The sequence below is a fragment of the Lynx canadensis genome, chromosome C1 (genome assembly GCF_007474595.2).
Source record: "Lynx canadensis isolate LIC74 chromosome C1, mLynCan4.pri.v2, whole genome shotgun sequence".
NCBI classification, from domain to species: Eukaryota; Metazoa; Chordata; class Mammalia; order Carnivora; family Felidae; genus Lynx; species Lynx canadensis.
Window position 1 is genome coordinate 159,248,177 of NC_044310.1, and position 15,390 is coordinate 159,263,566.

At 43.5% G+C, this 15,390-nt stretch overlaps 1 protein-coding gene across 1 annotated transcript in view; it reads left to right on the plus strand.

The window, feature by feature from the left end:
- Window positions 1-11,500, plus strand: part of GORASP2 (golgi reassembly stacking protein 2) — a 34,269-nt gene extending 22,769 nt beyond the window's left edge. Inside the window, exons 6-10 of the mRNA XM_030325773.2 lie at window positions 1,122-1,254; window positions 3,299-3,422; window positions 7,297-7,383; window positions 8,444-8,554; window positions 10,161-11,500. Coding sequence (XP_030181633.1) covers window positions 1,122-1,254; window positions 3,299-3,422; window positions 7,297-7,383; window positions 8,444-8,554; window positions 10,161-10,501 — 796 coding nt within the window. The 3' untranslated portion in view covers window positions 10,502-11,500. The remainder of the gene's footprint in view (window positions 1-1,121; window positions 1,255-3,298; window positions 3,423-7,296; window positions 7,384-8,443; window positions 8,555-10,160) is intronic.
- Window positions 11,501-15,390: the final 3,890 nt, after the last annotated feature.

Sequence of the window (15,390 nt, forward strand, 5' to 3'; positions counted from 1 at the left end):
ACAAAAGATGCATTGGCAGGGGGGAGGCAGAGATATCTGTGCATGGGCTTTTCAGAAAGTATGGAGTAGTTTAGGAAATAAAAGTAATAATGATGGAAACCTAAGTTGGAATCTGATTGTGAAGGGCCTTAAATCCCACAGTCAGGAATTTGGATATACCTTGGGTAGTGGGACTGTGAAATACTGTACCAGTGGGGGTTTGTTGGTTCCAAACAGTAGAAACTAACCGTCGTTGTCCTAAGTAGACATGGATTTATTGCTGTGGAGTTGCTCAGATAATCAAAGAAACAGCTTAAAGAATCAGATGTGGGAAGGACAGAATTCAGCGCTGCTAGGGATTTAGAGAGGAAGGACTAATTGGCAGTTTTCATTAGTGTTCTACTGAAGAGATTAAGCTGTTTTTGTTTTCTGTCACTCCCAAGATTTGCAGCCATGGGCAAAGAAAGGTGGATTGGCCTGGCTTTGGTTATGAGCCACTCCTTGGGTTGGACTAGGCTCCCTGATTGACAGTCCCACCAGCACTGCCAACAATGCGGAGAAGAAATTCTGCAAAGGGAAGAAGAGAAAAGGAATATTGGGAGGCCAGCAGACTGAAAAGCAGTGTGATCATGTCTTACTAGAAAGATGCCTCTGGTGGCAATGAGAGGATAAATTAGGACTCTGGATTAACTTGGATTGATTTGTGTCAGGCTCTGAAATAGAACTAGGGACTGTGTAAATGACATCATCGGACAGAAGTACTTGGAGCTCTTTGGTGGAAAGGGCCGTATGTCATTCATTCAGCAAATAATTATTGAGTGTCTGCCATGTGTCAGGAACTGTTATGGCAGTAAACAAAACGAGGTCTCTGCTCTTAAGGACCTTAACATTTTATTGGGGGAGACAGCAGATAAATAAATGTGCAGTGTGTCAGATGAGGATAAATGCTTGAAGAAGAATAAAGGAGCTGTAAGGGTAGTGTCTGGTGAAGGGGGGTGCTGTTTTTTAAAGGGTGGTCAGAAGAGGCCTCTGATAGGATGACACTTAAAAGAATGGGAATTTGGTTTTGTATTTCCAAACCTCAGTGAAATGCAAGCTGTGATTGATAACAATAACTTTAAGAAATAAAAATATTTTCACAGCCTAGGATGTGGCATTGGATATGGTTATTTGCATCGAATACCAACACGCCCATTTGAAGAAGGGAAGAAAATTTCTCTTCCTGGACAGATGACTGGTACACCTGTTACTCCTCTTAAAGATGGATTTACAGAGGTGAGATAATTTTACTGCCTGATGATGTATAAAGTTTTCGCTAAAACGAGTCAAGTGTCAGTGTGTGTGGTAGTAGCAGTAATGGAGATAGGGTAAGAGAGGAGTTAAGTGTTGACCATGTTGAATTTGAAACCTGTGGATCTGGATTTCAGGAACGAGGACAAGACTAGACATACAGATTTGGGAATCATCAGCAAAGAGAGGGTAATTTAACCTAATGAGTAGCGATAAAAATTATTGAGGGATTGGGCCTGGTGGATCAGAGGATTGAGGTTAGAATCTTGAACATTCCTAATATTTAAATGGATGGGCAGAAAGGGGATCCAGGAAAGAACAGGGATCCGACAGAGGAAGTCCAAAGGGAAGACAGAAATCCAAAGGGAGGACAAAGCATCAAGAAAAATTAAGAGAAGTCAGGTTAGAGAAGGAGTGACAAACACATGTCCTGGGCTAGGACACTTTCAGAGACTGGCAGCGGGCAGAGATCAAGTCACAGGATGGAGGGCAAATGGTGGTAAGGTGGTAATGATAGCTGGTGCTTAATCTTTCAAGAAACTGAACTAGAAACAAAGCAAGATGCTGTGTGGGGATGCTTACAAGATCAAAGTAAGACTTTTTAAGGATAAGGTATTTGTACAGGCTTAACAGGCTTTTATTTTTTATTTATTTTTTTAATGTTTATCTATTTTGAGAGTGTGAGTGCGAGAGTGGGGAAGGGGCAGAGAGAGAGGGAGAGAGAATCCCATGCAGTCTCCACACTGTCAGTACAGACCCCAGTCATGACCGCAACCACAAGACTTGGACTCTTAACCAGCTGAGTCACCTAGGCGCCCCAGGCTTTTAGCATGCTTTCTATGAAAGCCTCAAAGGACAGTTAACTCTTGTCTGCATGACTAAATAAAAACCAAACATCCAGAAGGAAAATGCTACAGCTATAAAGAAAGAAAGGGCTGCCACCACTAGCATCAGTTCTAAAGAAAGTAGAAAAAATGCTACAGGGAAGTGTAACCTTTCCTCACTCCCCACCCCTGCCATTGACTGACAGCCAGAGCCCATGTAGTTACATGTTAATCTGCTGCTCCTCATCTGTGGTTTCTGCCCCAGGTAAGCCTCTGTGGGCAGTCTGGAAGACCAGAGGCTGAAATGGCAGCTAGGGAAAAGGGCTAGAGGGCACTGGAGCTGGCGGAAGTTGGAGTATCCAGAGAAGAAACCACCCATCCACCCATCCATAGACTCCATATAGACTTATCCCTCCCCCACCCCAGAAGGTGGGGGTCTGGCTGCCACATTCATTCATTGATGAGAAAAGATAAGGTGGACTGAAGGGTTAGACATCTTGAGAAACTTTTAAGGACTCCATTCCACATTAAGACTTTGAGCTGACTTCTTCCGGGAACGATGAAAGTTACAACTGGCTGAGAACTCAGAGAAGAGAAAAGCAGTGTTTTCAAGGTGGAGTAAAATGAGTTTTGGGCATCTGTGAAGGAGGAAAACGTAGAATCTCCTCCTAGGGTGGGAGTAGCTAGAACAGTGTGTGTAATGGGGGAGATGCCACGTGTCCAGAGACTGGAAGTGACCGGATGGGAAGATGTTTATAGCACGTGGTCCTTGACATGTAACAAAAATAGGAAGGAGTGTCTGAAGGCAGAAGTGCCAGGCGAAAACGTTGACAGCTAGTATGATCAAAAAAGGTACCTGTTAGAAACAAAACAAATGAGCAAAGGGAAAAAGAGGCAAACCAAGAAACAGACTCTTAACTACAGAGAACTGACAGTAACCAGAGGGGAGAAGGGTGGGAGGATGGGTTAAATAGGTGATGGGGTTTAAGGCGTGCACTTGTGATGAGCACCAGATGTTGTGCGGAAGTGTTAAATGACTATATTGTACACCTGAAATTTAATATTACACTGTATATTAACTGGAATTTAAATAAAAACTAAAACAAACAAAAAAAGCAGTATCTGTCGGACCAGTGGGAGACAGTGTATATATTTTCTTTGAAATAAACCTGAGTGGTTTTTCTTTCTTTTTTTTTTTTTGGCAGGTCCAGCTGTCCTCAGTTAATCCTCCATCTTTGTCACCACCAGGAACTACAGAAATTGAACAGGGACTGTCTGGACTTTCTATTAGCTCAACTCCACCAGCTGTCAGTAATGTTCTCAGTACAGGTGAGCAGAAAAATCTATTCTCTTTTCAACTTACTTTGTTTTACATGATCTTCTTTTCTGCCTCAAGCCATAGAGTTTAAAAATTAATGCCAGTGTACTTTGAAAACTGTAGATATGTCCGGCATTTAAACCACTTCTCAGTGTATTTTAGACAAGTTGTAGAGTCAGGACTGTACCTTTAAATTCTGTTTGCTCTATTTCCTCAACAAATGTTTGCAGTATCCCCTGGATAGTAAACACTGGAGATAACAGAAGTGAGCAGGATAACGTTCTCTTCCTAGAGGGTTCAGTCTTACTCAGGGGACACATACATGTCTTCCTCCTTTTCTGTATTTCTCGTTCTACCTAATACAGTCATTTTTGTTTCAGTTTTTATTCCAGCAGCTTTATTGAGATATAATTTACATGCCATACAATTCACCCTTTGAAAGTATACAATTCAGTGGGATTTTTTTCAGTGTATTTGTGCAAAGTTGTGCAACCATCATGTCAGTCAATTTTAGAACATTTCATTACGCCAGAAGAAACCCTATACCCTGTATCTGTCATTTACTGTTTTTCCCCAGGCCCTCAGGCCTAGATAATTCCTAATCTTTCTTTCTGTGGATTTTCCTAATATAGACATTTCATGCAGTATGCATGGTTTCTGTGACTGGCTTCTTTCACATAGAATAATGCTCTCAAGGTTCCTCCGTGTTGTATCATATATTAATACTTCCTTTTTTTTTTTTTTTCAACGTTTTTTTTTATTTTTTTTTATTTTTGGGACAGAGAGAGACAGAGCATGAACGGGGGAGGGGCAGAGAGAGAGGGAGACACAGAATCGGAAACAGGCTCCAGGCTCCGAGCCATCAGCCCAGAGCCTGACGCGGGGCTCGAACTCACGGACCGCGAGATCGTGACCTGGCTGAAGTCGGACGCTTAACCGACTGCGCCACCCAGGCGCCCCTAATACTTCCTTTTTAACAGCTAGATAATGTTCTTTTGTGTGGACATGCCACATTTTGTTTATCCATTAATCAGTTGAGGGACATTGAGGTGGTTTCTACTTTTTTGGCTGTTAATGAATAATGCTGCCAAGAACATTTGTGTACAGGTTTTTACATGGACCTATGTCTTCGTTTTTCTTGGTTATATTCCTAGACGTGAGATTGCTTCATCACATGACATAGATCTTAGCTTGGTAGGTTGGTAGAGTTTACTTTTCTCTTGCCTTTTTAAAAATCTCCTGTTTTCTGGTTTTGTTTCTTGATAATACCAAGAGTATATTATTTAATTAAATACTGAGGAAGCAAAAGAAATACTGACATAGTTTAGTTGTATTTCATTAATACCTTTTATTCTTGAGCTCCTTTTAATATTTGTGTTCAGAATTTGTTCATACTTGGCTTTGTTCTGGAACGGACTTAGAATGTATTCACCAAGATGCAGTTAAGTTCAACAGTTTATTTCTGCAATTGGTCCCTTTGGTTCAAATCCCAGCCCTTTTCAGAGTCTTCATTTTATTTCCCAAAGATGTGTTTTTCTAGATAATATTTAAAATTTCAATTTTTGGGGGCACCTGGGTGGCACGTTGATTGGGCAGCCAACTCTTGATTTCGGCTCAGGCCATGGGGTCAAGCCCTGCATCAGGCTCCGTGCTAATGGCACAGAAACTGCTTGGGATTCTCTCTCTCTCTCTCTCTCTCTCTCTCTCTCTCTCTCTCTCTCTCTGTCTCTGCCCCCTCCCTCCCTCTCTCTCTCTCTACCTCTCCCCCCCCTTTCAAAAATAAATAAACATTAAAATTTCAACTTTTTATAATTAAAAATTTCAAACAGTCTAAAATAGGTGGTATGGTACTGTGAACCCCCAACACCCAGCTTCACCAGTTTTCAGTATGGTGATACACCTCTCTACCCCCTACCATTTGCTGGTTTTTTTCCCCAGCTTTTTTACAATATAATTTGCATACCATAAGATTAACTCACTGTGTGCATACATCTCAATGATTTTTAGTAAATTTATGAAGTTGTGCAGTCATCATCACAATCCAGTTTTAGAACATTGCCTAGATGAGATTAAATATTAATGTCATCAATATCAAGTCATAGATCCAGTTGGGATCCAGTTTAAAGTTTATTTCACTTGAGCAGTGTTGGCATCTTGTTTTTATATTGTGGGTTTTTTCCTTACATTCCATCAGATGGTCTTCTAGTTTATTCCTGAATAGACTTAGTAAAGGTGGGTTGGTGTAACTGCCACGGGAGCAGACCATATCTTCCCTCACTACATTATGGTTACACTTGTGTTATCTTAAAAGCGTGTGCTGGGATCCCTGGCCTTACTACGCTGTGGAGAAATGACTTCTTGAATATTAAAAGATAGAAATGTAAATAAAGCAATACTCAGAAGAGACTGAAATCAACATTTTCACTCTGAATAAATCAATTAAAAAATTGAGTATTCTTGCAGTGTGACATGTGAGAACCCACTTTTTGTTAGGCCTTTACTTACCCATCTTTGCTTTTAAGTAATTTGCTGCAAAGTAGCCCAAGCAGTAACTGTAGAAACATTAAAAGTATCTTTAAAAAAGAAAACTCCTGTATAGATTTGAAAATTTTTGGATTATGAAATTTTAGAAAATGAATATATCGTTTTGAAATAGCATTAATCAGGTGACCTTTTTGCTACCCGCCCTCATGCCTCACATTTCTTGTCCCCTCCCCTGCTTGAGTTTTCTGCAGAGAACTCCCACCATTTTGCATGTTGGTTATTTTACTTGTTCAATCTCTGTGTCCCTTTTCCTGTCCATTATTAGAATATATCCTGAAGGTAGTGATTTCTAATTTCTTTATGTTGTAGAGTGCCTCAGTGCCTAGAACAACGTCTAACGTATATATAGATACCGTAGGTGCCCCCAAAAAGCTGGAATTAATGAACAAACATAGTAGTCAACCAACTTTCATGAGAATCTGATGAAAGCAAAGAACCCTCTTCTTCTTTTACATGCCTCCAATTTCTGCAGAGAGGTAAATACATGAAAAAGTAATTATATGAAAAGGGTTGCTTCATGCTTTTAGGCACAGTTCATTCCTGCTACCATATTTAAGCACATTTCTGTAAGAAAATGTGGACTCCGTGTGCACTATTGTTTGGATAACAGCAAAGCCTCTAGCATGAGTAGGTGGTAGACATTAATAGATAACCTTTATTATGTAGAATCCTAAGAGTTACTTGCATTTGAAGAACATAACCTTCTCAAGCTAATAACATCAGTAAAAAGACTTCAGAGGAGTGTCACAGAGCCTGTAGATCAAAAGGAAATGGAAATTCAGGAAGCCAGGTCGTTCTCTCCATCTCTGGAGGCCCACATGCTCTCTTGTCTCTTCCAGGCCATCTGCATCTTCTCCCCTTTCACAGACCAGCATTCATGGTTTCAAAGGGCACTTGGTCCCCGCCTCGGCCCCCCCCCCCCCCCCCCCCCCCAGCCAGCAGCCCTAGGTTTATGGGGCATTCTAGTTCAGGAGCCCCATAGAGATTGACTAGAATCCTCGAGTCTCATTTCTGAATTTGTAAAACAGTTTTCTAATCTAGCCTTATGTCAGGTATAAAATTCTTGTCCAGTGAGCTTAGCTGGGGTGGGTTTGCAGAGCCTCCCGCCCTCTTAGCTGAGACTCTGCTAACAGTCTTTGTTAAAGGCCGCAGGCAGAGTATGTAGATCAGCTAAGACAGTCGGTGAAGCAGCCAGAAGCCGGGCCTGAATGAGTCCCACGGAATGAAGACCCTACCGTGGTGGTGAGGGAAGGGGTCTGAAGACTGTCCTAATAAAGTGTCTTTGTTCTTTGTCAGCTGAAATTGTTAGAAATTTTGTTTAAGTTCGTGTTTTTGTTTTAGGTGTACCAACAGTACCATTATTGCCACCACAAGTAAGCCAGTCCCTCACTTCTGTGCCACCAATGAATCCAGCTACTACATTACCAGGTAAGCAGCAGGAGACTGGAGATGTATGTAGTGATAATAGCATTAGTAATATTGTGCACCTTAAAAAACAGTGGGAAAAACCGTATACCTCTGTGGTGACTTTTTATGTCTTTTCATCTCATTTTATCTTTGCTATAACTTTGTGATAAATGAGAGTAAGTAGCAGTGAGCTGTCAGTCACCAGCTGTTAACTTCTGAGCCCCAGGCTCCTTGTCCTCAGCCAGCTATGCCTCCAGTGCAGCGTGAGGCAGGAAGAAGGAATATGCAAAAGTTCTGTGCTGAAAGAGAGCATTCCATATTAGCTTCTTTAGAAGCTTTAACATGAAGTCAGATTTGTGTTTATTTCTTAACTGTTCCCAGTGAAGACCAAGTTTCTTCACCCATCAGATAACAATCTTATTTCAGGGATAACGGTGTTATTAGCAATAACACTATTATTTCAGGGATCAAATATACTTGCATCATGAGAGCCTTTAATTGTATGACTGAAGATGTCATTGCACACACATATTTAGTGATTAACCAAGTGTGTACACGGACACACACAGAGTGGTAAAGAAATGTGGTAAAATGTTGACATGTGGGGAATTTGAGTGAAAGGTATATATATATATAAAAGGTATGTATATATTATAGTTATATAAACTACTTTCGCAACTGTAAGTCTGAAATTATTTCAGAAAAAAATTAAAAAGCCAGAAGGATTGTGAACCTCAGCCATTCAAAGAGAAATTTAATTCCGTTTACTACCGTACTTGCTGACATAAATCAGCTCTTCCCCGCGACACTCGGGCCATCGTCGTTCTTGCTCTTGGGTTTGGAGGTACTCGAGTGTCTTTTAAGCCTTACCTACTTAGCCATCTAATCACTTAGGTACAGAAAGACATTTCACATAGTGAGCTTTGTTGTTTTGTGAATGTTATGATACAGAACTGCCCCACAGTAAGTGGACTTCTGGTGTTCTCAGTTTGAAGTGGGTAGTATTTTTTTCAAAACATGAGGATTGAATGTTTTCCCCGGAGGAAGTGGTTTTATCATTTATTCTCTGCCTTCTCTTTAGGTCTGATGCCTTTACCAGCAGGACTACCTAACCTGCCCGCCCTCCCCAACCTCAACCTCCCTACACCGCACGTCATGCCAGGCGTCAGCTTACCAGAACTGGTGAACGCGGGTATGTGGCCCATCTTGCCTTCCTAGGACTCTGTCTAAATAAAAAGCTTTTACCCAGGAAAGCAGATCCTCTATTGCAGTTTTTTCTGGAAAGGGCAGATCAGTTGAACAAATTTCAGCTGCTTCAAATAAATATTATTTTTTTTATTTAAAAAGCTTAAAAAAGAGGAAGAATATTTTTGTGATTCTCCTCTACTTGGCCGCCTCTCTTCCATTTTCCTCTCCTTGCACCCTGACAGCCCAGATACCAGAAAGGCCAGTTGTAGAAATAAAGAACAGCAGTGTGGTGCTGCTTTGAGCGAACTGTACGGAAGGTGTGCATTCACCCAGTGCAAGTGAATGGACTACTCGTGTTTGGGTAGCTGCCACCAGCGGTGTTTGTTTTGAGTAGCCAAGACCAGAAACGTGGGCTGTGAAACTGTCACCCTTGCTCAGCTGGCTGGGTTTGTTGTTATTTGATACGTATTCTCTGTTACTAATAGATGTTTTTATGATAAAAACTGAGAGAGACTTTCGCTACACATAGTTAAGCTGGTAGATGCTCCAAGTATTTACGCTCAGATTTTATGCCCTGATGAAAATGAAGCAGCAGAGTGGCCCACAAGTCTGTTCTTTCAGTTAACGATTACTCACCTTCAACTTTGAGAGGACCGCATGTCAAGGCGACTGCTAATTGCTCATTTCAGTAGCTAGGCCCCTTGGTGATGTCAGGGAGTGTGCACGGTCGTGTTTCTGTCTCGGTCGTAGCTGTCCCCGTTGTGCCGTCCCCATCTGTATGTATTCATCACCTGTCCTCATGGACGCATTTACTTTCTGCCCAGTAGTTTAAAAAAAAAAAAAAAGGAAGACTAGTAAACCCTCATGTTTACCCTGTCTTACCACTCCTTTTGTTTTTTCTATTGTGCCCTGTATTCTTGGCTTCATCCGCCCTTTCCTCGACTTAACAGATAGACCCTAAGAGCATTGAGGTTTTCACCAGCCCGGTGGTTGCTCTGAATATATCGTACCTTCTGCCGTTCCTTTGTTTCTTAAAAAAGCAATGCTCTTTTCCTTCATTCTCCATTTTGAAATCCTCACGTTGAGCCCACCAAGCGTAATGGTTACCAGTCAATCAGAGGGCTTGAACAGAGGCTGAGTGCTTACGGTGAGGTGAGGCTACGGGAGGAGGCTACAGGACAAGCGCCTCCCTCCCCAGGCCGGCCCGTCTCCTCTTCCTGTTTCTGTCCAGAGGGCCCCTCTGACTCAGCTGGGGGCTTGCCTGACTGAAGGGGAGTTACGTCCAACACTAGGGTGGCCACATTGCTTGCCGGGTGGGCTTCTGCCTGTCCTAACGGGGAGAATCATTTCTTCTTTGAACTGGCTGAGTCACATGGAGGTTGTGGAGTCTGGAAGGCGGGAACCTTTCCTTCTGGCCAGCTGGTCTTGGATTGGATATCTAACCCTAACTGTCCTGGCCTCCACCTGAGGATAAGCAGAAGTTGCGATTTGTGGTATCTCTCCTTGGCTTCAGTTTCCTTAATGAAATGCAAATAAAAACAGTCACGTGATGATGACAGCTGCTCTTTCAGTGCTGGGAGGATGTATGATCTGTGCCGTTTTTGTCCTAGGTTTGCCACCTCTTCCTTCCTTGCCTCCCCGAAACTTACCTGGCATTGCACCTCTCCCCATGCCATCCGAGTTCCTCCCGTCATTCCCTTTGGTTCCAGAGGTGTCTTCTGCAACGAGCTCAGGGGAGCTGTTACCCTCCCTCGCACCCACCGGGAGCCCACCCTCCGACCCTGTCACGACCACTGCAAAGGCAGACGCTGCCTCCGCACCCACCGCGGATGTGACGCCCCCCACTCCCAAGGCCCCCACCACTGTTGAGGACAGAGTCTGCGAATCCAGCCCAGCCGGCGAGAAGCCTGCTTCTGCAGTTACGGATGCAAGTGCCTCCGAGTCACCTTAACTTTGAACCGGTCTTCGGAATTGGTGTGGTGGGCTTTGTCTAACCACAGGAGCGTGTCTGGAAATGCAAACTCTCATTAATTTCATACTAGTTTGTACCGTATCTGTAGGCATCCTGTAAATAATTCTAAGGGGAAAACTAAGGAAGAGGACGTGGGCTTGTATCCTGCCAAGTCGGGGTGGGGCTCATAGGCTGGGAGGGAAATGTCAGAAAGTGCTTGTATTTTAAAAACAACCAAAAAGAATTTAAGAGTGGCTTGCTGCCAGGTTTCCACTGCCATTCGTGGGGGTACACATCTTTGGGAAAGGTGACAGGGCATCCACGAGGCTCCCTGTCCCCCTGCTGCTCCTCCTGTAAGAAAATGAAATATTTTATGCCTAGTACTCACATGCAACATTTCTTGTATTTTGTAAGTCGTTTTTGAGAATGCCGACCACCTCACTTAAATCGTGAAAGGAACAGATATTTTACTTTTGGTTTCTGTGAGTCAATCTCTAAAGGTTTACACGAAAATTCCAACTAAAGATGTTTGTTTAAGTTACACAGTGTGCACTATGAATTGGACATCTTTTTATTCAGCCTATTCACAGATCTTTGTTTAGAGCTCTCAGAATTACTCAGACAACATTTTGTAACTGCTGCTGTTGCTTTATACGTCCACCATCAAATGGCATTTAAAAAGAAATAAAGGAAATGCTGCACAGTTTTAAACCAGAAGGTGGCACTTGGTGGCTACTTCTAATATTACAGCTATACTGGACAAGCATAGATTCAGCAATAAATTACAGTAATTTTATTTTTCTTCTTGTGGTGCATTTAAATGACAACTCCTAATTGCCATGTATGCACTGGTTACTCTCAAGTATGTCACACATCTTTAATGTAATTTTTCATGTCTTTTGTTGGCTCTCTCCGAAGTTTTCTAAGAGATGGTAAGTTAAGTGGAATTGATTTATTGAATGAAATTAAATGCATATTATATCTGTTTTTTAAATAAGACAAAAGAGGTTCATCAGTTATTGACCTGGTAGTAGCATGAATGTTGCTAAGGGCCCAGCACATGTAATTGAGCTACGACCGCTCAGCCGGAAGCTAGACTTGGCCAGCGCCAACCTAGTGCCTCTGACGGGGGGCCCAGCACCAGCCAATTTTTAGGATATATCCACTACTGAACCAGGTTTGTACTTCATGCTGAATGATAAAAGAAGGCTCCGGCTCTGAGCACTAGCTTCTTCTGTTTGCGTTGTAAATATAATTCTAGAATATTTCAGTTAGCAGTCCTATTTTTTTTAACAAGAGCTTGTAACTGGTAGGAAAAATATTCACAAGCATACTTAAATGTTATATGATTTTTTACTTTCCAGTATAGGAAGAGGTGAGCAAGTTGTTATTACTTTCTAAAAGATGCTCATATTTTTTAAAATGTCAAGGAGGTACCTTAGTGGAAAGCAAGTTTTACGCTTTAAAAGTGATTAAAAAACAAAAAACAAAAACAGCAGCTCTTCCAATGCAGTGATTCTTAACTCTTGTGAGGTCACAGTTCTCATTTGAGAATGATGACAGCCCTGGACCGTCTTCCCAGAAAAAGGAACGTAAGCATATATAAAACACTAAGCTCTGGAGAGAGAGGGATTCTTAGCACTCGCTTGGAAGCTAGGCACAGAGTTGGTATATGTTGGCTCATTGGATCTTCCTGAGGTGCGAAACACGTATTTTAGATACTCCCTGCTTCCTTCTGGAAAACCAGATTCAGTGTTTATGGAAGTAGGGATCCTGTACTGGGCCCAGAGACACAGATATAAAAGATACGTGTCCCTGCCAGGAAGCCACTTACTGTGGCTGCGTAGCGAATAGAGCTTGGGGTGTGGGGTGTGGGGTGTGTCGGGCCTCAGGGCAGTCCTGAAGTGTTCTAACCATGGAGATGAGCTCTCTGGCCAGCCCTTGGTGGAAGGATCACATGCACTCAGAATTACCTTTGAACTCCCTATATCACTCAGTGTTCCCAAGTTCACACAAGAGAGACACAATTGAGGCAGTGATGGTGGAGGATGTTTGGAATAAACTCAGTTATCACAAATATTCTGAAAATAATGGAGGCTTAAACAAAAAAGTTTTTCTCCCGAATTCAATAGAGATAGTCTGGTAGAGGCAGGATTGGTCCGTTAACAACGTCAGAGACCTCAGCCCCTATCTGTAGTTCTGGAGAGTGTTCTTTCTCCATTTGCATGGTCATCCCTTGGACCCGGATGGCAGATGGAGCCCCAGCCAGAAGAAGAGAAAGGTACATCCCCCTTTGCGTTGGGGATAATTCAGAGAAGTGTCACACAGCCCTGTGGTTTGCATCCTCCTGGCCAGTGTGGAGTTACATGGCCACTTCTCCCTGAAGGGGAAGCAAAGAAGTGAAGTCTTTATCCTGCCCTGTGCCCAGCTATTACTGAGGAGGAAGAAGAGGAACTAGTGAGGCCGGATGAGCAGCCCTGCTGCCCCCCTGTGGGACTGGACTGAGCCCTTGGCGTGGCCCGTGTGGAGCCAGAAGAGGCAGTCCGGTGAGGGTGCTGGGGAGATGGGCGGGAAGGTTCCTGAGATGACATTTGACGTGAAGAGTTACTCAGGCAAAGGAGGAGGCAGAAAGCTAGGTTAGGGAGAGTCTGAAGTCTTTGAGGAATGGCCAGGAGCAGAGTGCACAGGGGGCCCCCGAGTGCCAGGCCGGGGAGTTAGGGCTTTATCTTAAAAATAGGGGTCCCTGAAGGGGTACAAGCTCAGATCTGCATTTGAGAAAGCTTGTCTAGCGGCCGGGAGGCTGGAGCGTCTGCAGCAGCCCCTTCAGGGTGGATGGAAGAAATCGACTTGCTGCTGTCACCCAGAGGCATCTTTGGTAGCTAAGACCGTGAGGAGGATTTCCCCTTTGGGCTTTGTTCCTGTTTTATCCTTAGTTCATTATTAAGCACACTTACCAAGAACAGCCACGTTTAGCTCATTTGCCTGACCATTGAAAAAGGAAATGCAATGAAAAACACCTTTCTTATTTGTGAGACACCAGTTAAGGTTCAGGGATGGCTGTGCCTTGGCCTGAAGGTGAAAGCCTTCCCTTTATCAGACCACCTGGTAAGCATAGCATTTCAACCTCTGCTGCAATTAGAATCATCTCAATTAGAGTATGGATTCCTGGGCCCTCGGAGTTTTGAAAAGCTTCCCAGAGGATAAGAGTCGATAAACACATTTCTCTTCCACGCAGAACCTGTTCCCACTCTGGCAGTCCAGAGCTTGGGGAGGTAATAAGACAACACAAAGATCATTGTTTACTAAGATATTTTAGCACTTAGCAAAATGCACATGTTAAGGGACTCGCTTGCTGCTGGTATTTTTTGCATTAGACCTAGGAAGAAGAGCCTCCTGTATTGCTAACCAACATATTCCTGTATAGGCTTCTTGCATATGAGCGAATTTGACTAAATAGAAGAGTGGGAGATTAACAGCCAAGGCCAATTTTTCCAACACCAGAACCACAGGCCAGTGGAAGAGTGCGTGGGACCACCCTCAGGCTGGTAGCATCCTGGGCTCTGGTTTGGGGGGCAGTGGAAGGAATGCACCATTCATGGGGACAGAGCTGCTATCTGTTACAGAGCAGCTGAGGGCTGGATGCAGAAAAAAGCTGCCTCTCCAGGGAGTTCCGTGAATATGGGTGCCCTCTGCCCACTTCACCAGTTCAAACGTAACATGAGAAAGCCATCCACCAGTGGGGTTGGGCCCTCGGACTTTCAGTGTTAGCAGAGCTGAGGTTGCACAGTATTTCCTGACAACAGAAACAGGACCCTGGTCCGCGAAGGCCACTGGGACTCAGGTACCTGCTCGCTGCTGTTGTGTGAATAGGGGTGCTTGGCTGACATGATCAGTAGAGCGTGCGACTCTTAATCTTGTAGTGAGATCAAGCCCCACGTTGGGTGCAGAGATTACTTAAAAAAATAAATGAACTCGGGGCGCCTGGGTGGCGCAGTCGGTTAAGCGTCCGACTTCAGCCAGGTCACGATCTCGCGGTCCGTGAGTTCGAGCCCCGCGTCAGGCTCTGGGCTGATGGCTCGGAGCCTGGAGACTGTTTCCGATTCTGTGTCTCCCTCTCTCTCTGCCCCTCCCCCGTTCATGCTCTGTCTCTCTCTGTCCCAAAAATAAATTAAAAAAAAAAAAAAAAAGTTAAAAAAAAAAAATAAATGAACTCAGTTTTCTTTAAAAAAAAAAAAAAAAGTTACTGAGCCAGCCCTTTGCAGGACAATCTGCCAGGTGAACAAGAGGTAGCAAACTGGCTCCCCCCCGATCCCCACAGACATGGTTCCTTTGAACTGCCCTGTATATATTAAAATGTGAATTAATTGCCAACTTTAAAAATCAGAAAGTTTCACATAAATCCAGATTTCTGGTTTCTCAAAAAGTCCCAAGATTTTTCAGTCCCGCAAGGAAACAATCCCCCTCCACGCCACCCCACCATGAGCCTAAATCTTTGAGTTTGCCAGGGTCCTCACCTGGCCCACAGGCATCTGAATTTGCAGTGTCTCTCAAGTATTCTCTTGGAAGGGAGCTTCAAAAAGGTAGATGGCCCAGAACCCGGGGGATCCAGGATCAGAAAACAAGATTGTTCACGGGCTTAATTATTTTGAACCCATGAACCATGGTAGAATGGACACTAAGGTTTACAAAATGTTAAGCAGTCCCTTAAACTATAATAAACTTAGGGGAGAAATAGGTCTGGACGATGACTGGGACAGTGACAGGGATTCGGGTTTCACCAGCCTCTTCCTGAAGCCAATTCTGGGACCCCAAAGCTGTTAGTTATTTACCTTAACAACCAACTCTTGGAATTTATCACCAGTTCTCTTTTTTGGGTATCAAGGAGTGGG